Below are 22,758 nucleotides of genomic sequence, written 5' to 3'. Positions count from 1 at the left end.
AAAGAATTTTCAATGGAAATAAATCATTCTAGGAAAGATTACTATAATTTAAGATATAAAAGGTATTAAAAATCCTACTTCTGAGGGGGAGATGTTGAAGTTTAAATATTTATGACTCAAGTTCCCATAATTGATTAAGAACAGAAACTACTTTTCTCTAGAATTTGTTAGTAAATATAGTCTCACAAATGAGGGACACTGCAGTTTTGTACTTGGTCACAATTTCCAGAAGATCTTAAAGTATTTCTAAGCTATGATTCATTACATAAATAATGCACCCTGCAAATAACTATTGAAATCACCTAATGGGAAACCATTCCCAAATATTACACTAGAATGAATGGAAATATTTGGCTTCAAGGATGAAAGTGAAGTTATACATACTGTTTAATTATATACAGACTTTTGGTGATATATAAAAAATCCTTCTGATAAAATTTTTTTTAAATTCTATTTAAGTCAGTGATGGGAATTCTAAGAAAAAAACAATTGAGTGTCATATAAGTAGAAAAGCAACTTATGTGAGCTTTTTTTTATCTTTAAGTGAGAAATATACATTTCGGCTACCTTTGTGAACCGTCAGGACTAAAGAATATAAAATTATAGCTAATAAATACGAATGGAAATTTAGCATGAATTTTGTTATTGCCAGTATCTCTTCACAATCCTAGTACAGTACAGGGGTATGGGGAGAGGGGAAACAGAGACGGAATGGATACAGAAGACCCACATTAAATAAAATGGGTCATAAAGAAGAGATGGGACAGGCCCACAGGAGTTAAATTCAAGCATATGAAGTGAGAAGCAAAGAAACAGAGACAACTTCCTGCGTTTCCAACCCAGATTATCTAGTGACCAATGGAATGACCCCAAGGAGTAACAATACACAGAGTGATATACGCAGATACGCAGGAAATGAGATCTACACAGCACACAATGTGATGAGAAGGCTGGGGCACAGAGCACTGCACACAGGTAATATATAATATAATATAATATAATATGAATGAGAATTCATATTAGGGCAAGATTAGCATTTTAAAAATTCACTCTTTCTAAAGGCCTACCAAACCTAATGGAATAAAATACTCTATTTTTTATTTTAAAATCTGTAACTATCATACTTTTTAAAAAACCAGCTTTCTTCTCCCCCCTGCCTTCTCCCATTGTAAGTTAGCTCTTACCTGCCTCCTTCAAAGCGACTGATGAGATCTGATATCTTACTGGGTTTTTCTTTTGAGACACAAGAAGCAGAGGCAGGTTTAACTTCCTCCATCCTTGGTTTTGCACTAGATAAAGCTTTATGCCTGGGGGTTTGGTGTATATTGGACGAAGGTGAATTCTGCAGGTGTAGTGGCTTTGGAGGCACTGTAGAAAAAGAATTAATAGAATTCAGTATTTCACTGATATTTGTTCCTTAACAAAAGAATTCTGGTGTCCTGAGTGTAAAAATCTTTACCATTACCAACCTTTTGTAAAGGGGTCTGTCAAATTTGTACTGAACCTTAACCAAGAGACCTTTATCTATCTTGGATATTTACTCTGTGTCCTGTAGAAATCCCATCTCCAAGATTCAAGTGGTTCTTTTAATTTTAAGTGACTTTAAATATGGCTTTATTAAACATCTATGGATCTACATATGGCTATGACATTCCAAACTCTATTAGAGATAACATAGCAGTTATTTATCTACACAGAGAAAGGAAAGCACTAAATTTGAAACTAATTCCTAGACATACATTGCTTGCTATAAAACAGATTTTCTAATAACAGGGTGATAACAGATACACCAGAAACCAGAGCTAGTAGGTTAGACATAAAAGCCAATAAAAAACCCAACGAACAACAGTAATATAATATTGCACTACTTAGAGCATCTTCCCAGTTAAAAGCACCTTATCTCATTTGACCTTAGATGAAATTTTTTCTTTACAGTCCTCTGAGGTAGATCATTATTTGCCTCCTATGTCTATGAAGTCTTAGAGAGCTTAAGTGATTGGCCTGGCGTAACAAGGTTGATCATATTTCATAACTGGCACCCAGACTCTAGCTCCTTCCATTATTAGCACTGCTCCTCATAATACATCTGCAAAAGGTGGTTATAGAAGTTCTATTACTATTGTCTGCTACATTAATAGTTGCCTAGCATTAATATACCACAAATCATTTGGTTACTAATAAGTCCTCCACTCAATTAATAGAATAGTAACAGATCATTTCCAAAATACTAAAATCTACAGGTTTTCCCTAACAGATGAGAAATTCTGTAGATGAGAAAATATAATATGTCACAAATGTTTAATCAGTACAGGAATTACTTCAATTTTGAAAACCAACACAGTATCATTTTTCTCTTCAATTAACATTCTGGGTAAAAGAATATATAACTATACATGTTTTAACAAATCAAATAGAATCATCTCCTTTTTTCTTTTTTAAACCCTTTTCCTAAATTCTGGAAAAAGGGTGGGGAATCATGTCTTCTTCTAATTACATGCCCCATTTTCCCAGAGCTGTTTACCCTGGTTTTCAGTAATCTCATCTCCTTTATGAACTTAGCTAGCTGACAGCTGCCTGATGCTCACTGGCCCAGATTTCATCATTTCTGTGCCAGTTATCAATTCTTACAGAGAAGGGAGAAAAAAACATATACACACACACATATATACGTGTGTGTGTGTGTGTATATATATATATATATATATATATATATATATATATATATATATAAACACAATGAGCTACAGGTATAACAATTTACCTCTTTCCCTGTCAACACAAACCAGAAGAAAATTCCAGTGAAAAAATGAAATGCTTCTTTTTATGAAAATGATACTATTTTCCAAGACGTACTTGGGGGTGGGGGTGGGATGGTTAGTATAGTATCCATTGGAAAGGAAGAGGCTTACACAAGTGTGACATTTGTTCATTTTAAGGAAAAAGTTCCTGTGTAGAACAAATATATACCAAATAGTAAACCAGGACAATATTCCACCCCCCCCAAATAGTTTTAATATTAGGAATAATTTCAATTTCCTAACTAGAATATTCAAAGAAGTGAATGTGTTCTTTATCATTCTGTGTGTAAAGATTGTTATAAAATAACTCTTCCATCTAGAGTTTACTCAGTGAACATTCCTTCTTTGATACTTGCAAGATGCAAATAAAATGATATGTATCAGCCAGTCAGTTTCTCAGAGATGACTCCACCGACTTTTCCCATCTCAATTATGCCTCTTTTAAACTGCATCATAGCACTGTGTACTTTTTCTCTAAAGTGCTTATAATAAATTATTATATAATTATTAAGTAGTAATAAGCAGCACTAAATAATAGATCAGCAATAAAATATTAAATACATTATAGATATAAAGCTTTCCACAAGTCTGGAGTCCTGTTAGGGTAAGGAATATGTTTGTTTTGATCATAACTATATTCACAGTAACTACCTGCACAGAGCTTGGCAAATTTGTGGACTACATGAAGAAACTAATGTGTCATCAAGGAGCTCATATTCTAATGGGGAGACAGTTTAAAGATGTTGATAAAGCAGAGCATGAGGTACACAGTTAATTTAGAGGCACAGAGGAGGCATCTATTTCAGCAAGAGAGACAATCCAAATGTGTATATTCACTGGTTTATGATACATTTTAAATAAAAGAGCACAAATGCTACATGGTATATGACAAAAATCCCAAGAGGGTCATGAATGGCTAAAGTGTCAGAAACACTGTCTTAGAGGAAAACAATGCATACTCTGATGAAAAGACATAACTGACAAGTGAAAATGATTCTTTTCTCTTACTCTCATCATTTTTGATTTTTCTTTTACACTATGGAGGTCAACATTTCCAAATGCTCTCTGGACATCTCCTAGGTGTCCTATCAGCACCTCTGGTTCATTATGTCTGAAACTCTACTTACTACTTCTTCCCCCTGCAGTCCAAAGAATGTAAACAGAAAAAAGTGTTCAATCTAACCAATAATCAGAGAAATGCAAATTAAATCCACAATACCACTTCAGCCCCATCAGATTAACCAAAATTTCAAAATCTGACAATACCAAATGTCACTGAGGCTGTGAAGAAATGTGAACTAATACATTTTGAGAGGGATTATAAATTAATACAACAGCTAAGATCTCTCCCTCCCTCCCTTCTCTCTCTCTCTCTCTCTCTCTCCATATATATATATATATACACACACACACAAACTTACACGCATATATATATATTTCCAAAATATATATCATAGAGAAATTCTTACATATCTACATAGGGTTTTTAATTTTTTAAAAGTTTTTTTTTGATCCCAACAAATATTTATTGAATACCTATTAAGTTCTGTGCACTTGACCATATCAATGAACAAAGGGAAAGATAAGAAACAAAAAAAATAATAAGTAAACCATGTATCAGAAGGTAGTAAATGCTAAGAGGAAAGGGGAGGGGCTAAAAGAACAACACAGGGGATCTGGCGGGTAGGGAGTGGGGGAAAAGGGCATACTGCAGTATTAAGTAGGGTGTTCAGAGTGGGCCTCTTTGAGAAATTCAGATTTGAACAAAGACTTAAAGAAGTTGAGGGAATTATTTGGGGAAGAGCATTCTACCAGGTGGAGTGAAAGCTAGAGACTAGTGCAGGGCAATGTGACTGGAGCCAAAGGAACAGGCAGAGCAGGTATTGAGGTCAGAGGGAGGGCCTGAGAAGGCAGAACCTGTGGAGTGCTGTAAGGATTTAAATTCCTGTAGAGTTCTGAGCTGAGGGATGATATGATATAGCTTAAATTCCAACAGGACCACACTGGCTGCTAGGTACAGAATGTAGGGAAGTAGGGTAGGATCAGGGTAGGAACAGGGAGAAGGGTTAGTGATGCTGAAAGCTCGGCTTCTGTGCACTGGTGCCGCATTGAATCTCAGAGACAGAGTTTTGGGTGAAGTATAAAAGAATCGCTTTATTGCTTTGCTGGGCAAAGGGGGCACAGAGGGCACCTGCCCCAAAAAGCTGTGTCCCAACCTAGGAGGATTTGACGAGGAGTTTTATAGCAATGCGTCAAGGGTGGGATTGCTGATAAGATTAGGGTGTGTGCAGGGCCTGCACTCCTCTAATCTGGTCTCAGGTAATCTTGATGAGTTTCTCTGGTTCCTTTAATGCAGGCTCAGTTGGAATTCTCTGGTATGAAGAAAGCTGACATCTAAAAAAGCTTAAAGACATAGTTCTGTGTATCCCTTGAGGTGGAACCAGGACTTTTCCCCAAGGCTGCACTGTTGTTTCTTGGCTGCCTCTCCCTTGTCTTTGCATCCCTTCCCTTCCCGGATTAGCAAAGGATTAGCAACGGTTGGAATCTGTCCTTTGGAACGCAGAGAAGGTCATGAAGGCTGGAGTCAAGAAATGGGGGACAGAAAGGCTTCAGTGCCCAGGAGCCCCACAGGGTCTTGCTTGGTTTCATTATGAGGTTACTATATAATGGTGTTTAAAATGAGGCAGTGAGAAATAGATTCCAGATATATTTTTAAATTAGTTTTCCTGGAAAAAAAAAAAAAAGTAGTTTTCCTGAGAGATTAAACGTGAGGTTTGAGAGAAAGAAAGAAGAATCAAGAATGACTCAGACATTTGGCCTGCCCAACTGGCAGGATGGAACTGTCATCAACTGACACAATAGGTAAAGCAATTTTTGGAGAGATCTGTAGTCTAGTCAAGGACATGCTAAGTTTGAGATATCTAGATGACTATAAATAAAATGGGTTCTACTATAGCCAATTTTACGGATAGTAAATAAACCAAAAAATTTAATTATTCAGAAATTTCCAAGTATGCAAAATAATTATTGAGAATGAAAAAGAAACTAATTGCCACTGTCTACTGAAAGAAAAATGCATAAGGAAAAGTTATAAATTAAGTTTTATTCAGGGACCTTACTAAGGACTCAAGCCAGGGAGACAGCCTCTCAGCCCTGAAGAACTGCTCCAAAGAGGTAAGGGAAGAACCAAGATATATATGAACTTTTTTTTGCCGGGAAAAACATGTAATCAAGCACAGAATGATTACTGCTCATCACAAAGAATAGACAGACATCTCATGTTAATGATTTTAGTGCTCTTCTATGTAGGGAAGATTCAAGAATCTGGGGTCATTGAAATTTTTCCTTAGATAGGTATCTTAACTTTCTAGGGTATGGTATATCCAAGCAAAGAATGCTTCCTGTTTTTCTCCATCCTGAATTCCCCTCAGGGTGTGCAGTCGGTGGGTTATTAGCTTGATTCCTGTAGAATTGGAATGGCAGTAACACTTTTTTTCTTTACACCAGTTTAAGTTTGGGGACTACCATTTGTAACATATTATACTTTAAGAATGAAACATTACACATAGAATGCTTTACTTTAGAAGCAGATGAAATGAATTACTAAGTTGAGTAAATTGAGTGTATTTACTTAAATTCTTTGAACAATAATGTGGCTTTCAAAGTTGATGAAAATTTTTTAAACATTAAGGCTTAATGATTGAGAAGTGACACTATGTGGACTTTATCAAAATAATTAACTATGGAGAATGTTGTGGATCAAAGCTCCTAAGAGAAAAAGTACAACTATCTTTAATTGCTAAGAAGTTTCAATTATATAATACAGTATTATTGACTATAGCCACTATCTAAACCCTCAAGAGTTATTTACTTATTGGTAATTAATAAACACAAAAACATAAACTTGATGTTGTTCCAGACACATTACTACATAATCACCACTAATAAGTCAGTTCTCTCCTTTTAAACATCACCAAAATAAATTGTAACCATGATATTATCAGCACTCCACATGAGAAGCAAACACATAAATAAGATTCAAGTATGAGCCATTTTAGGATCTAGATCAGAGTTCCTCAAAGTACTGACATTTCGGGTCAGGTAATTCTTTGTTAGGGCAGTGGAAAAGGCTGGTCTGTGCACTGTAGGATGTTGAGCAGCATCCCTAGCCTCTACCCACCAAATGCCAGTAGCAACTCCCAAATGTTGTCGCAAGCAAAAAAGCCTCCAAGTAATACTCATGGGGTCAAGAGGGGTGCAACAGGCCTGCAAAATTATCTCCAGCTGAGAACTACTGATCTCGAATAACAGTCTTCAACTGAATGAAAATTCCATAATGGATCTTGAAGCCTCAACAGCCTCATCATGCATAACTTATAAGGGAGTTGCAAGGAAGTGGGCAGAAGGGTGTCAGTGTGATAATCCCGAACTCTGAGCAGGAAGTCTCCGCTAGCATCCCCTTCATTTCTCAGTCTCAGTCACCAAAATGGTCCTAAGGATTTGGAGAAATTAAAAGTAGCTTCTCTCTACTAGAGGGTGGGAAATACTATCTGTCAGCAATAAGTAGTGCTCAATCTATTCGGCAGCTGATCTGACAAAACCAAGATGTAGCCTCATTTCAGGATACTGCTCTCTTTATGGCACACAGTCTAAGTTTTAAACAAAGAACAGCCGAAACTAAAAGAGACATGATGATGGAGCAGGATTCATTCAGTAAGTATTACTGAAGGCCTGCTATGCTGTGTGCTAGGCACAGGGGATGTAGTAGTGTAAAAGGCAGAAAAAATAACCAACATGGATGAGTTACATATATACTAGACCAATCTGTAATGAATGAGAAAAACCAAAGCAGGGATGATCAAATATGAGATTTAAGGGGTGATGGTGGGGTTAAAATTTTAGCTAGGGAGGCCAGGGAAGGGCCAAACAATGAGTGAGATATTTTGAAAAAGAAGTATAAAGTACTCTATATAGTTTATTTACTATCTGGAAATACTCTGTTGTTATGTAAAATTATATATATAAACCCATATTCAAGATAGGAAGTAATTATATATATTTAAATAGCAATACATTGACTTCAATATAACTACAAACAGCAAGAAGCAAGGTCAGTGTTTTCTCCCCTAAAGAATGGGATTATTTGGCACATGGCAGCTCAGAAAGGACACTGCTAGAATTTATCTCAATGAACTAAAAAAACAATGAAGTAATGCAATGCACCTTTCCAAAACAGTCTTTATAAATAATGAAATTCATGCTTTTGATCTGGGCAATTACATAAAATTGAACTGTATTTATTTCTTATATATATTTTTTACCTTATTTGAGGTCAGCTCAGGTCTAATGAGCAATATGGAATTTTGTATTATGCAAATAAAATGGCTTAAATCATGATCAGAAAAATTTCTATCTTCATATTCACAATGTTATAAGGAATATGGCCAAAGATTAAGGTTATAAACTCATGAATGAGCTAGTCATTTGAATCTCCAATTATCTGACCTTGTTTGATAGCCATATCCCATACCACCACCAATAGAGCTAGCAGTGAGAACAAAAAGAAAAATATCCCATAACCTGGAAGACTCCATTTTACCCCCATTAAAGATCTCTTTCAGAAATTCTTAAAACATAAGAACAAGAAAGAGACCAAAGTAAATACAAAATAATCCAAATAAAAATTGATTTTTCCAAAGTATAGTGATTCTGAAAATGTCTAGTATTGTTTCTTGGCTGAATGTTCAGCATTTGATATAAATGAAAATATATTAGAAAGAAACTACACATTAAGCCACAGTGTAGCATAGTTTTGTGTTTGTTACACTTCAAAAGGCCTTGCTCTCAATCATCAAAATTATAATTCTGTGCTTCTTAAAGTTAATACACAGTTTACTAGAAATTTATTTGTAAAAGAAAGTGGTCACTGAACAAAGCATTCAGAGATTTCCACCATATAATTTTTCCCCTTGTTGGATGCTCAACTCCTGGATAGAGGGACTCTTTTAATTTCTGTGGATGACTTTACTAGGAAGCCTGAAAAGCCCCAGTTCCTTAATATTGCAAAATCACATTCTTGCTAAGTATATTAAAGCACTGTTTTAGAACAATCTGTTTCACAGACCCTCTGACATCTATCAAGTCATGATGACTTTCCGACACACACGTTAATTTGTTACATATTTATTATGCAAACAGTACGTTAGGCTCTTGTACTATGTCACGCATAATGCATGAAGAGATCACATTTCCAATAAGGGGACATGTAAACAATTTATGTAACATGAAAAGAACCATAATAGAGAAATATATAAGGTGTTTTAGGAGTAGAAACCCCGCCTGAGTAGGTTCACAGACTGACTTTTCTCCTGAAAAAATAAATGCACCCAGTTCCTCCCATTTAGAGCTTAAAACTCTTTCTTAGTGATCATCATTCTTCTGTGTTGCCTTCATCAATGAAGAAAGCATGCAACCTGATCAAAAAAACCCAATCAGCATACCTTGTGGCTTTGGACTTGCAGCTGAGTGTTTTGCTGGAGTTTTCCCATTTATTCCCTGAGCCTCTTCATCAGATACATTCTGATCAATCAGTGTGGTTGTGCTGCTTTTCAAGCAAGGTGAAACTATAGTGATCTTTGGACAGGTACTGCTGCCTGGGAGAGTTCAAAAAGAAAGAACAGGTAAATGCAGAGGTGGAACATAACTACATCTCGGGACTTAATTTCTTCTGACCCCATAAAACAAAAACAGTCACAGTTACAAGAGTATGCATTGAAATAATTTTCCCACGTGTGCTGGCCTTGACAAAGAGTTTTCCTGAGAAAGATCTCATTCCACGTGCTTGAGAAACCTTATAATACACGCTGACAGAGACTGCTGACTACTACACACACACACACTCTCTCTCTCTGTCTCCCTCTCCTCTCTCTCTCTCCCCCCCCCGCGCCCCCCCCCCCCCGCCCCTTTCCTTGCAGGGCCATGGAAAGGGCAGAATGCAGCTGCTATGATGCAGGTGAAGGAGAGGACCAGAGGGCCCCAGCACTAATCTGTTAAAAGCGTTCCTTTCCAGCATCCAGTCAGTCACCAGTCATTGAGTGGTTCAAAAGAACAAAGCAGGAAAGCATGAACATGACAGCTGACCTAAAGACTCTAGAAGAATGGTTTGATTAAAAATGAAGAAATCACACACACACACACACACACACACACACACACACACCATGACCCTCTTTCACTAGCTTACTCAGACTCCAAATCAACGTATTATTAATACCCATGTTTTCAAAAAAAAAAAAAAAAGAATGACGAGAGTATGTAGATAATATTCATATTTAGTTACAACTCAAAAATCTTTGAAACACTGCAGTGCTTTAAAAAACTGAAATACATCATGAAGCATAGATGGAGAACAGATCAATTCTTAGTTCAATTTCTGATACAAGAAGTTAAATACTGAATTTCAGAGACTTTTAAAAGAAATCATAAGCCAGTGTTTTCTCTTTAAACGCATGCTAAATTTTCCTTTCTTCTAGTTGACATGGTGATATTAACAACAGATTAGACCCTGTTTAGGAGAAAATAAAATTTCTACCAGGAAATTCACTATTGTTAAATAAAAGTATGCCATTTAAGAAACTATCATTTGACTAAGAAACAGTTACATTTTTACAGAATCCAAATATTTAAAATGAGAACTATTAGAGATAAAAGGCGTTAATAATTATTCAAAACAAGAAAAGCTAATAAAACCCAATCAACTTTTTGTTGAGTAAAAAAATTCCCTTTTACTTCAATTGATTGGGTAATATTGATTAAAAACTACAATACTGCTTTATTTTCTGTTCTCCCCTTAAAATATATCTAGGTAAAACAAATTTTAGAAGATATTAATAGTTCCAAGTATTGTCTGAGAAGTTATTAGAGACCCAATGCTAAAACACATTAAATGAGTTTCATCAGACACCCTTCTGCTAAAATGGGCTGCCAACTAAATAAAGCATTGTTTAGCCAAATAAAGGCCTTGAATGCAAGATTTAAGGAACATTTGACAGCATATTATAAATTATAAACAGAAGAAATTATAAACAGAAGAAATAAAAATTATAAACAGAAGAAATAAAAGTCTTTGAATGTGTGATCCTATCTACCTTCTTAGAAAAACCACATGAAGTAGGCAAAGCATATTCCTAAAATCCACAGTGTACCATCCAACCACTTAGCCTTTTAGGGGCATTAGGATGTTTGTTCCACAATGATCCCAAGAATGGCTTAGTATCTGAAAGGCCACCTGCTGGGGTCTAGTGAAGGATGGCCTTGGGGCAGAAACAGTGAAAAGCCACAGCCCAACTACAAATCAGAGGCAGAAACTGTAACTTGACAGTAAAATGAGACACTGTGAAAGCAAGAATGCAGCTTTAGAGATGATTACAGCAACAAAACTATAAAAGGAGGCAGCTAAGGAGTAAATGAGAAAACAAATTAAACTGAATCTTTAAAAAATAGATCACCACTGTAACATATTAAACGATGAAACTACTTTAATAATTAACCTATTTAGAAACAAAACATGTCTTGAATAAATAATAATTTTTAATTGAAAACTAGGTACTTAATTTCTGGATAGCAAGCTTGCAGGATCTGATGGGTTTACAAGATCATATTTATTAGATAACATCTCAGATGAATGTGATGAAACGCCTGCAGTAGGAGATCAAGTACACATCTATTTTCTTTTGAATCCATTAAAGTCATGATTACATATCTTTTGCCAGTGATAATAAATCCACAGCCAGAAACTTCATTTCAGATCATTATTTAAAACCCATCTCCAAACTTCAGCCATTATCACAAGGTATGAAAATATGGTGAAAGACACAGAAAACACATTCTTAAAAGGTTGTTAAAAAAAAAAAAAGCAAAGACAAATATGCAACAGAGACCATGCAAAGCCCAAAATCTTTACTATTATTTACTAACTGGTCCTTTACAGGAAAAGTTTGCTGACCATGGTCTAGGTCAAACATATAATGGTAAAGAAAGTTTGACTAAAATTAGGCAGCACCATTTCATTAAATCATCTTTTAACATCCTGGATATTAGCAACACAGAGGAATACTTCTTTTTGCTTGTTTATGACTGACTCAGCCTATTCACATTTGGAGACAGTCCTTATTTGGGTACCAGTTGCATAACAGGGACTTGAAACCAAAATTGTAACCAGATGGTCTACCTATTCAAGAAATTTTATATTATAGAGGCTTTCAGATTCCAATTTACCAAGAACCAGTATGAGTGATTAAACACGTATCTCTGGACACAGATACAACCAGTTACATTATGTTAGCACAGGGAGAGGGGTCCTATTTACTGTCTCTTCTTGAGGATTGGTAATCTATTTAGGTACTGGTCTTAACCATTTTGCATTCCTCTGTCTTATGCTTGCTGGGTCATATCTCCTGTAAGAACTGCCTAAACAGATGTAACTGCAGGGTATCCTCAGATATTCTCAGTTAATCCAGCCTCATCTTTGACTGCATAAACCTCCCTGTTCCAACTGGAGAGGTTCCCACTATGGCTTAACTTTCATTTATGTGTCTTTTGCATAGTACTTGTGAGTGGCAGATAATCTCTCTGACTGGTTAGGGTAACTTTGTCTTCTATTTGCAACATTTTGTGTTGGGTTTTGCCAACTTATTCTTGAATGGCTCTTTCACAAATTAAGGTTGGATTTACTCCAAAGCAAAGTCCGTTCACTTCTTGATTCTTCAGGCCTGATCTCTTGTCATGGTATCCATGACCTCAGATCACATCTTTATGACCATGTCTATAGTGCCTCACCCAACCATAATATCTCTCCCAACTGCACCAAGTCTCTAGCCCAGAAGATCTCCATGGACTCCACCCCTCAGGACAAGAGGATCTCTTGATTTAAGAGCACAGAGTAGTTTTCTAAGAGAAACAATCTTCCTAGGTGTATATTGTCCAGAAGAAAAGTGATACTTAAAAAAGAAAAAAAAAAAACTAACAATATTTTGAAATAATCTTAGATTTACAGAAGAGTTGTGCCCAGGCTCTTAGGTTAGCATCTTATGTAACTACAGTATGTTATCAAAACTAAAAATTTAATATTGGTACAATACTAGGCCACAGATTTCATTCAGATTTCACCATTTTTTTCACTAACATTCTTTTTCTGTCACAGGATCCAAACCAAGATATCATGTTGCATTTAGTTCTCCAATCTGTGAGAGTTACTGAGTCTTTGCTTGTCTTTCATGACCCTGGCAGTTTTGAAGAGTACTGGTAAGTATTTTGTAGAATGTCCCTCAAACTGGGTTTCTCTGATGTTTTCTCATGATTAGACTGGGTTTACAGGTTTGGGGGAAGAACATCACAGAGGTGATGTACCCATCTCACTGCATTACATCACTGCATGATACCAACATGATTATCATGTGGTATTAACCTTGGTCACTGAGTAAGATGATGTCTGACAAGTTTCTACACTGGAAAATATTCTATTTATAAGACATTTTTCAACAGTCTTCTCCTATCATCCCTTCAAAGTTTCCCCACCTGTCCCACAGTTCTGGATATGGGTCATATCTCCCATGTGCTATTCAAAATGCCTGGATTAAGAGATCAATTGCACTTTTAAAAAAGCAATTAAAATTATAAAACTCATGGTTCACAACTCATTTTTCAATGAGGAATAAATCCTGAGCAAGGAAATTTATTTCAGAAAACGACTTCAGTTTCCCAAACTTCAAGACCTCAATAATAAAATCCATACCCACGTCCACTCCACCCTGCCAAATAATAAGCAAACCACAAAGGATCTTAAGAAGAAAATATGATGGACAGTTTAAGAAATTTCCTTGGACCTAGAAAATCTAATTCTAGGAATCTAATCTACAGAAACAATCTTGTGTGTGTAAAAGTATATGCATATGGACAGTCAATGCAACATATGCAGCTGTGAAAAACAGAAAAACAAAAATAAGACTGGGAAGATTTCCAAGATATTATTAAATAAAAGACAAAAAACTAGAAAAATATGTACAATATGATCCCACTTTAAAAAAAGAAATAACATACATACAAACGTGTATAACTGTACTGAAATGAATGTAAGGTAATATGGCAAGGGGACAGGGGTAGGGTGAGAGAATGAATGAGAACTTTTATGTTTTGCTGTCTATACAGCAATATCATTTAAATCTTTTGTAATGAAAATGTACTTATTAATTATTTATATAAAAAAGAGAAAAATCGGGCTTCCCTGGTGGTGCAGTGGTTGAGAGTCCGCCTGCCGATGCAGGGGACGCGGGCTCGTGCCCCAGTCCGGGAGGATCCCACATACCGCGGAGTGGCTGGGCCCGTGAGCCATGGCCGCTGAGCCTGCGCATCCGGAGCCTGTGCTCCGCAATGGGAGAGGCCACAACAGTGAGAGGCCCGTGTACCGCAAAAAAAAAAAAAAAAAAAAAAAGTTAAGATGGTAAACTTTATATTATGCATTTTTAACATAAAAATTTTAAGTAAAAAAGCATATCCCTTGCTTAATAAAACAAAAAGAAATACTAATATATTCAATTGCCTACTTAGCATCTCTACTAGTATGTGTAAGAACTAACTCACACCCAAATCTGACACCCTTGTCTCCCAACTCTCACTCAAAATTAACTGCCTTTACCATCCTCTCCATCTCAGTTAATGGCAACCTCATCTGTGCTTAGGACAAAAAGCTTGGAAGTGTCCTAAAGTCCTCTCCTTTTCTCTCAGACTCTACAGCCTATCCATCAAGAAATTCTGTTGACTCTACCGTCTACCACTACCACCTGCTCAGCTACTATTCTGGCCTAAATTACCACAATCTTTGACTGGATTACAGCAAGACCTTCCACCTGGTCTCCCTGTGCCTACGCTTGTCCTCTGTATGTGTTTTCAAACAGGCCACAGAGACCCCTTTTAAAACCCAAGTCAGATCATGTCCCTCCTGTGCTTAAAATTCTTCCATGGCTCCACATTTCACTCACAGTTTAACAACTCAACTCTTCACAGTGGCTGACAGGCTCTACATGATCTGACCTTAGTTCCCTTGCCACTGACCTCATTGCCTAGTATTGCCCCCTTGCTCACTCCGTGCTAGTCATACTGGTTCCCTGCTATTCCTCCAACAGGCCAAGCATGCTTTACAGCCTTTGGTCTAGCTGTTTTCTGCTGGAATGCTCTTCCCCCAGATAACTGCTTTCTCCTCACATCTTGGCTCAAATTGCATCTTGTCAACATGGGCTACCCTGACCACTCCATCTAGTATTACTGTTACTCACAGGGTTTCCCGCCCCCCACCCCATAGCCTTTATCACCTTCTAAAAGACTACATTATTTATTTTCTTAATTGTCTGTCTCCCCTGGTTAGAATGTAAGCCCTGGGAACATCTCAGGAATACCACCTGCCACATAAGTAGAGGCTCAGTAAATAACTGTTGAAGAAATGAATTCTAGATACTTCAGGAAAGTTTCTCTTCATTTGCTTACATTCTCATTTTCTATTTCATGAGAGGTGCTTTCTAAATTCCAACAATAAAGGAGACATGTAGCTGTTTGAGAGCTTAATCTATACAAAATTTCAAACATTTCCATTCTTAGGTAAATTTTTAAACATTCTAGGTTATTTATACACAAATTCTAAATATCGTGGGGGAAAAAAAAAACAACAAAAAACTTTACCCAAGTAAACTTCCTCACAACCCAGCAGATTTCTAAACATCTGGAATTGTAGAACTATCCAGATGTTTGTCTTGATAAAAAAAATTAGCAGCCAAAAATCCCAGCAACTGACTGAAATACTTTTATTTATTATAATCTGTAATTTTATTTACATTTATTAGAGTCACTAACTCAAATGCACTATGGCTGCCAATGTTTCAGACTCAGCATCTGATGCTACCTAAAATTATAGTATAGTACAGAGTTATACTGTCAGGAAAAGCAGATTGCTTTAGGTCTTTGAAGTTCAAAAGTAATATGAACTCAAAATAAGCCTTGAAGGTAGGTGACTGTAGATATTCATTATTTTTAAAGGTCCCATTGCTGTATGATAAAATAAAATATGTAAAAAGGCAACTGTTACTATTGTATCTAAGGTATATGCAACAACATATGTAATGAGATAAGATAAATGCAGCCTCTAAAAACACAAAAGTCATTTGTTTTTAAACTAGAAATATTTTATTTTCCTGAAACATGCTCCATAACTTTATTGAAATTTTTGCTACTCAAAAGTAGTGAAAAGGATAGTAAAATTTCTAAAGAATGCTACTGTGACTGAAGAATGCTATTGCGACTGATCCTTTCAAAGGTAAAATCTATTAGATGAACTGAAACACATCTCACTAAGATTGTCAAAATTCCAGTTTTGAGTAGGAGCTCACAGATGAGGCCCACAGCCATAGTACCTGTTATGTATTAATATATGTATGTACAGCAGACTATGTATATCACTACAATTCAACCATGGGTTCTAGGGGTCTGAATCCCTGCTCCCCACTTTCAGAGTGACCATTCATTAGGTGCCATGAGTCCCCGCATAGAAAGTGTTGAAAGTGCACATTCCACGATGCCTTCTGGGTTGGTGTTGGGCCTGGTTGGTCAGTGTGTTTTGCTGTGCCTTGGCATGGTGTTATTTTTAGGTAGAGACCAAACTTCCTCTGCATACCCCTGCACAGGGAAGGGAGCTGGTGGCAGCTCTTCCACCCCCAACCATACACCAATGGAGATTCCCCTTTCGGCTATAGTTAACTAAGAATGTTGGTCAAGATTACAGAAAAGTTCTTGCCATTTAAAGCACAAAATATTACTCTATGCCTGCAGCCATGACCAGAGGGGAAGGTGGGAGTAAAGAGAAACCACAATCAATTACATGCTGCTCCTTCTGCCTGCTTGCAAAGGGCGGTTCTAGTTGACACCATCTGAGTTGGAGAGGTTCATAGCCTGCTGTGCTTTACCCGATAAACTGATGCCAATTTATAATAACACCCATTTCTTGGTTCCTTCTTTTTTATAACCAAGTGGAAGAAACTGGGGCCTAGATTTATCAAAAGAACCTGCATTACTGCTGTACTGACAATGAGAAATATCCCTGAGAAGCTGCCCATCCATGTAATCAAGTAAGTGCTGTTTTGAAGTCATCAAACTTTTTGCCAGAGCCTAAGGTTCGTAACAGTTTTAAGTTTTGAAATCTATGAACATACATACTATAAAAGATCTCTAAGTATATTAATGTGCATATGAGCCTGCTAACTGGTGTTAGATTTCCCCAATATGATCATCTGTATCAAAAAGTCAGCTCAGGGACTTCCCTGGTGGTGCAGTGGTTAAGAATCCACCTGCCAATGCAGGGGACACAGGTTCAATCCCTGGTCCAGGAGGATCCCACATGCCATGGAGCAACTAAGCCCACGTGCCACAACTACTGAACCTGCACTCTAGAGCCCGTGAGCCACAACTACTGAAAGCCTGAGTGCCTAGAGCCTGTGCTCTGCAACAAGAGGAGCCACTGCAGTGAGAAGCCCATGCACCGTGATGAAGAGTAGCCCCCGTTCGCCACAACTAGAGAAAGCCCACACACAACAACGAAGACCCAACACAGCTAAATAAATAAATAAATACATAAATAAATGTCAGGGGGAGGGGAGTCAGTTCAGATGCTGCACATATGCACACCTAGGCAGCTTTCCTTGATCCCCAGAAGCACAACACTTGGCTGTTTCCAGGTCAGTTGTACTAGTAATTATATACACTAAATATATCCTTAGGGCAATATAAACATTCTTCAGGGCATGTCAGTCATATAACTCTAATTTGCCTAAATTCAAATCCTGGCTTCACCGTTTAATAGCTGATTGACTTACTTCAATTTCCTGATCTGTAAATGAGAATTCATAGGATTCATAACAGTACCCCTCTCATAAGGCTGTTGTGAGGATTATGATTTAATTAATTCTAGTGAAAGTACTAGAGCAGTAGCTGGCACACGGTAATTGCTATATAACTACTTGCTATTACTGTTACAACTTGTATAATACGCAATGCTGTATAATGCCCAATGCTGTACAATGCCAGGGTAGTGGATCAGGGGACCAGATCTTTACTCTCTCCTCCCTCCAGCCTCTTAAGAACCCTACCTTTTGCCTCCTTCTATGCCCGCCCTATCTGCTTATATTTGCCCTTACCATTGCCTAAATTATGATTTACTACCACCCAGCACTTGCTCACGCTGGTTTACTGTCTTAGCAGCTGCCATTTGCTTCAGTGCCTCTGCTACGTTCAGGGATTCCCAATAGGTCATTTTGGATAAATTCCGGCCAATTAATGACTCTTTTGCAAGTTAATACAATAATGAATTATTTACAAATATGTGGCCTGGTGCATTAAACATGGTAACAGTATTAGTAATGACAATGTGATGTCTGACTTTTTTTTTTTGGCCGCACTGCGCGGCTTGTGGGATCTTAGTTTCCTGACCAGGGACTGAACCCGAGTCCTCAGCAGTGAAAGCGCAGGGTCCTAACCACTGGACCGCCAGGGAATTCCCTAATGCCTGACATTTGACGTGGAGTAGAATTTACTACAGACCATTTTAATCCCAAACAATTTAATAATTATTCTTCACCCTTTAACATGATTGTAAATATGTGTCCTGGATTCCATAACTTTTTTCATTTTTCCTCTATTTGACATTTCTTCATTTAATATGAGGCACAATTGCTGGTTTTTAAACAATTAATCATTTTCTGAAAAGCACATTTAAGTGCTTATGACCACTTAAACTCAGTATTTAATAGCTCTCATCTTTATGCTTCCAAAGTACAAACTGTTTTTGTAAGCTCTGAGAATATCCAATGATCAACTGCAAAATGAGTAAGAAAACTTATCAAGCTTCTACTTTATTCTATTCTTTCTTTTTTTCTTTTTGTTCCTCCTTACATGTACTGAGTGATAACTCCCTAATTAAAAGTGCCAGGTACTCTGCTAATTACTGGGGACAGGAGGACAAATAAAACATAATCCTTACTCTCAGGTAATTCCTAGAGATATGCACAATTCCATAGGTGTCAGTCCCCCTGCCCCCAACCCCTTGCTAACTGCAACTAGGAAGCAACTGCACTATTCACCCTATCAGCAATGGCAGAGGGTGAAGAGGAGAGGAATGGATCTGAGGCTTACTGAGGAAAGAATCAGTAAGGGACTGGCTTAAGAAGGAAGGGACAAAGAGGAGGAAAGGATAACACTTACTTAAGCTTCTGACTAACATGACAGGGAAACAGTGCCTTTCACTTTAAGAATGCAAGAAGATGGGGCTTCCCTGATGGCACAGTGGTTAAGAATCCACCTGCCAATGCAGGAGACACGGGTTCAAGCCCTCATCTGGGAAGATCCCACATGCCGCGGAGCAACTAAGCCCATGCGCCACAACTACTGAGCCTGCACTCTAGAACCCACGTGCCACAACTACTGAAGCCCAGGAGCTTAGAGCCCATGCTCTGCAACAAGAGAAGCCCGTGCACCGCAACGGAGTGGCCCCTGCTCACCACAAGTAGAGAAAGCCCACGCACAGCAATGAAAACCCAACGCAGCCAAAAAAAAAAAGAATGCAAGAAGAATAGAGTTTTGAGTTTTGTGTGAGATATTTTAGGAGCCTGTGAGACTGTTCAGGATGAACAGTCTGCCCTGATGTTCATTAGGTTTGGCCAATCTTAACGCTCCACTTGCCTCATTTTCCAATCTCCTTGTTAAAGTTTTCGGACATATTCCCTTTGATATTTTCTTTAAAATATCATTTTATTGACTATTAAGGGAGGGGGGGAAAGCCTATTTGCCCCATGCAGGGCCAGCTATAAGGGACTCTGACCCATTATGTTGTTGTTTTTGGTCTCAGTAATTATGGGTTAAATCACCTGTCTTTCCTTCTATAAGAAGAACTGATTTCCTTAATTTTATTAATAACAGTAACAAATATCAGTTTCCCTGGAGGGAGGGAAAAGGCACTTATTGAGAGAACGGACAGGTTTCTGGGTGTTTGTGGGTTCCTTCAGGACTCCATAGGGCTCAGCAGTCCATTAAAGAGCCCAGGTGAAAACGTAAAATAGATAGCTAGTGGGAAGCAGTTGCATAGCACAGGGAGATCAGCTCGGTGCTTGGTGACCACCTAGAGGGGTGAGATAGGGAGGGTGGGAGACGCAAGAGGGAAGAGATATGGGAACATATGTATATGTATAACTGATTCACTTTGTTATAAAGCATAAACTAACACACCATTGTAAAGCAATTATACTCCAATAAAGATGTAAAAAAAAAAAAGAGCCCAGGTGAAAAGTCACAGGAGTCTTCACAGCAGGTGTCACATGTGCTAGGACAACTTTCCCCAAAGTGTGTTCTGTGAACAGGATTTCTCAATGCCCCCCTCCACCACCCCACCACAACCAACCAACCAACCATGATTCTATATGAAGTATTTGTGACCTGCCAAATTTGACAGTTTTATCTTGCAGACTCATGATGCCAGTGGGCATACCAGAGGCCAATGCAGAGCACTACAGTAAAAAACAAAAACAAAAACCTATTTAACTTTGAACCCAGTATACATCCATGAAAGCTTTCCATCATTTATTACAAATTAACATCCCATGGAGCATGGAACACATTTTGGGACAAGTTGCCCCAGGGACTCCTCCCATTCTAACAAGTTGCTTGGGCTACTTCCCATACTTTCCCATCTCTACTGCTCCTGACTTCCCCATAATCATCTTGGCTGCCCTCATGACTGTGACTCTCAAATTATGAACTGAAACTCCAACCCGGCCTTGGCTTTTTAGACATGACCCTGCTGTCCCCAGCTTCAATGCTGCCCAATCCCATAATGTGCTGACCACAAAAGCAGCATTAGGGGCAGACCCAGGATGCTTGAGTCCTGCACGTGGAGTCTAAAACTGGAGCAGCGCTCAGCTTAAAAAATCAGATGAGCTCTTCCGGGGACGGTATCTAGAGGCATTCAGGATGGTTCAGCGTTTGACATACCGTCGTAGGCTGTCCTACAATACAGCCTCTAACAAAACCAGGCTGTCCCGAACCCCTGGTAATAGAATTGTTTACCTTTATACCAAGAAAGTTGGGAAAGCACCAAAATCCGCATGTGGCGTGTGCCCAGGCCGACTTCGAGGAGTTCGTGCTGTGAGACCTAAAGTTCTTATGAGGTTGTCTAAAACGAAAAAACATGTTAGCCGGGCCTACGGTGGTTCCATGTGTGCTAAATGTGTCCGTGACAGGATCAAGCGCGCTTTCCTCATTGAGGAGCAGAAAATCGTTGTGAAAGTGTTGAAAGCACAAGCACAGAGTCAGAAAGCTAAATAGAAAAATAGAGCTTCTTTGAGTAATAAAAAAAATCAAAAAGCCTTAAAAAAAAAAAAAAAAAAAATCAGATGAAATTACGTTCTGTAATCCTGCCAGTCTATACTTCCTCTCCATTCTCTCCACCTCCCTCTTCCTCTCACATGCATAATCCCACAGCCTAGCAGACAAACGCATGTAATTTAGTAAACACAAAAAAATCTCCAAAGGGACTTTTTCTTTTCTTAAAGTGGTTATAAAACAGGATGTAAAGTATTATAATAATTAACAATGCAGAGAACAGTAATATGTAGAATAATGCAGGCAGTTTCATTTCATTGAGACAAGTATCATAAGACCTCTGAATATAAAATTACATCACTGGGGCTTCCCTGGTGGCTCAGGGGTTGGGAGTCCGCCTACCAGTGCAGGGGACACGGGTTCAAGCCCTGGTCCAGGAGGATCACACATGCTGCGGAGCAGCTAGGCCTGTGTGCCACAACTACTGAGCCTACGCTCTGGAGCCCGCGCTCCACAACTACTGAGCCCGCATACTGCAATACTGAAGCCTGCGTGCCTAGAGCCTGTGCTCCGCAACAGGAGAGGCCACCGCAATGAAAGGTCCGTGCACTGCAACAAAGAGTAGCCCCCACTCGCCGCAACTAGAGAAAGCCCACGGGCAGCAACAAAGACCCAACTCAGTAAAAAATAAATAAATAAATTTAAAAAAAAACCAAAAGGACATCACTGGCCTTTAATTTGGAGAGTGGCAAGCAGATACAACTGTTCCTTTGTTCTGTGACTTCCCTGTGTGTTTAAACCCCAAGATCAGGCAAAACATTTTATAAGAAGCTTGACTTTTTCCTAAAGACTTATAACCCACATACAACAGGGTATTAGGACAGACTGTGCTCCCTGAAAAAAACAATTTTTCAAAATAGGCTTTTCTTAACTGATTTGTTTTCTAGACATCAAGAGGAGTTTGTATAAATGCAGTGCAATGCATAGCTTCAGACAGGGATGCACTGATGCTAAGATGTCCTTCAGTAACACACACACACAAATATCTATCCTGAATGTCACAAAAAAATTAACCATCATAACTTGGGATTTCATAGTGCTTTAAAACATACACAATATACAACCAGTATGCTTGCAAATGCTAGTACTGTTCTTACTACTAGTAGTAATAATGGTAGTAATAAAATCGAACAATATTGTTTATTCTGAGCCAAGTATGAGGTATGTGAAGTACTTTATATGCATTATTTCATTTGTTCCTTTTAAGAATCCTATGATAGGATAAAGTAAGGTAGGCATTTTAATGTCCATTATAAAGATGAGTCAACTGAGGTGGTGTTAAGTGACTAGGCTGGTGTTAGATGTCATATCTACATATAGTTTGTAAGTACCTTCGGGGCTGGGACCCTAGCTCATAATCCTTTGGCTTTCACTCAGCGGGTAACAAAGTGATTACATCTGTTATAGTATAGCTATCTGCCATGACTCTGTGCCTCTATTTCAGCAAACACTATGCAGCCAGGAGCTTCCAAATATCCAAGACATTAAAAAA

At 38.0% G+C, this 22,758-nt stretch overlaps 2 protein-coding genes across 3 annotated transcripts in view; one reads left to right on the top strand and one right to left on the bottom strand.

Annotated features, from left to right (window-relative positions):
• FGD4 (FYVE, RhoGEF and PH domain containing 4) overlaps positions 1 to 22,758 on the bottom strand; it is a 140,799-nt gene that overhangs the window by 54,561 nt on the left and 63,480 nt on the right. The window contains exons 2-3 of one of the 2 annotated variants that reach the window (XM_082665694.1): positions 9,299 to 9,451; positions 1,185 to 1,368 (exon numbers count right to left, since the gene is read on the bottom strand). In XM_082665694.1, the coding sequence (XP_082521820.1) occupies positions 1,185 to 1,276 (92 nt within the window). In that variant the 5' untranslated portion in view covers positions 1,277 to 1,368; positions 9,299 to 9,451. The remainder of the gene's footprint in view (positions 1 to 1,184; positions 1,369 to 9,298; positions 9,452 to 22,758) is intronic. The other variant, XM_082665695.1, reaches the window with a different exon arrangement.
• On the top strand, positions 20,829 to 21,253 carry LOC309829638 (large ribosomal subunit protein eL34). Its single transcript, XM_082665697.1, has one exon. The coding sequence runs from the start codon at positions 20,856 to 20,858 to the stop codon at positions 21,207 to 21,209; it is 354 nt and encodes a 117-aa protein (XP_082521823.1). The 5' UTR covers positions 20,829 to 20,855; the 3' UTR covers positions 21,210 to 21,253.

The sequence above is a fragment of the Grampus griseus genome (assembly GCF_964374135.1).
Source record: "Grampus griseus genome assembly, chromosome: 11".
In the NCBI taxonomy this organism is placed as follows: Eukaryota; Metazoa; Chordata; class Mammalia; order Artiodactyla; family Delphinidae; genus Grampus; species Grampus griseus.
The sequence above is the reverse complement of the archived record's forward strand: the minus strand, read 5'-3'. Positions and strand labels throughout refer to the sequence as shown.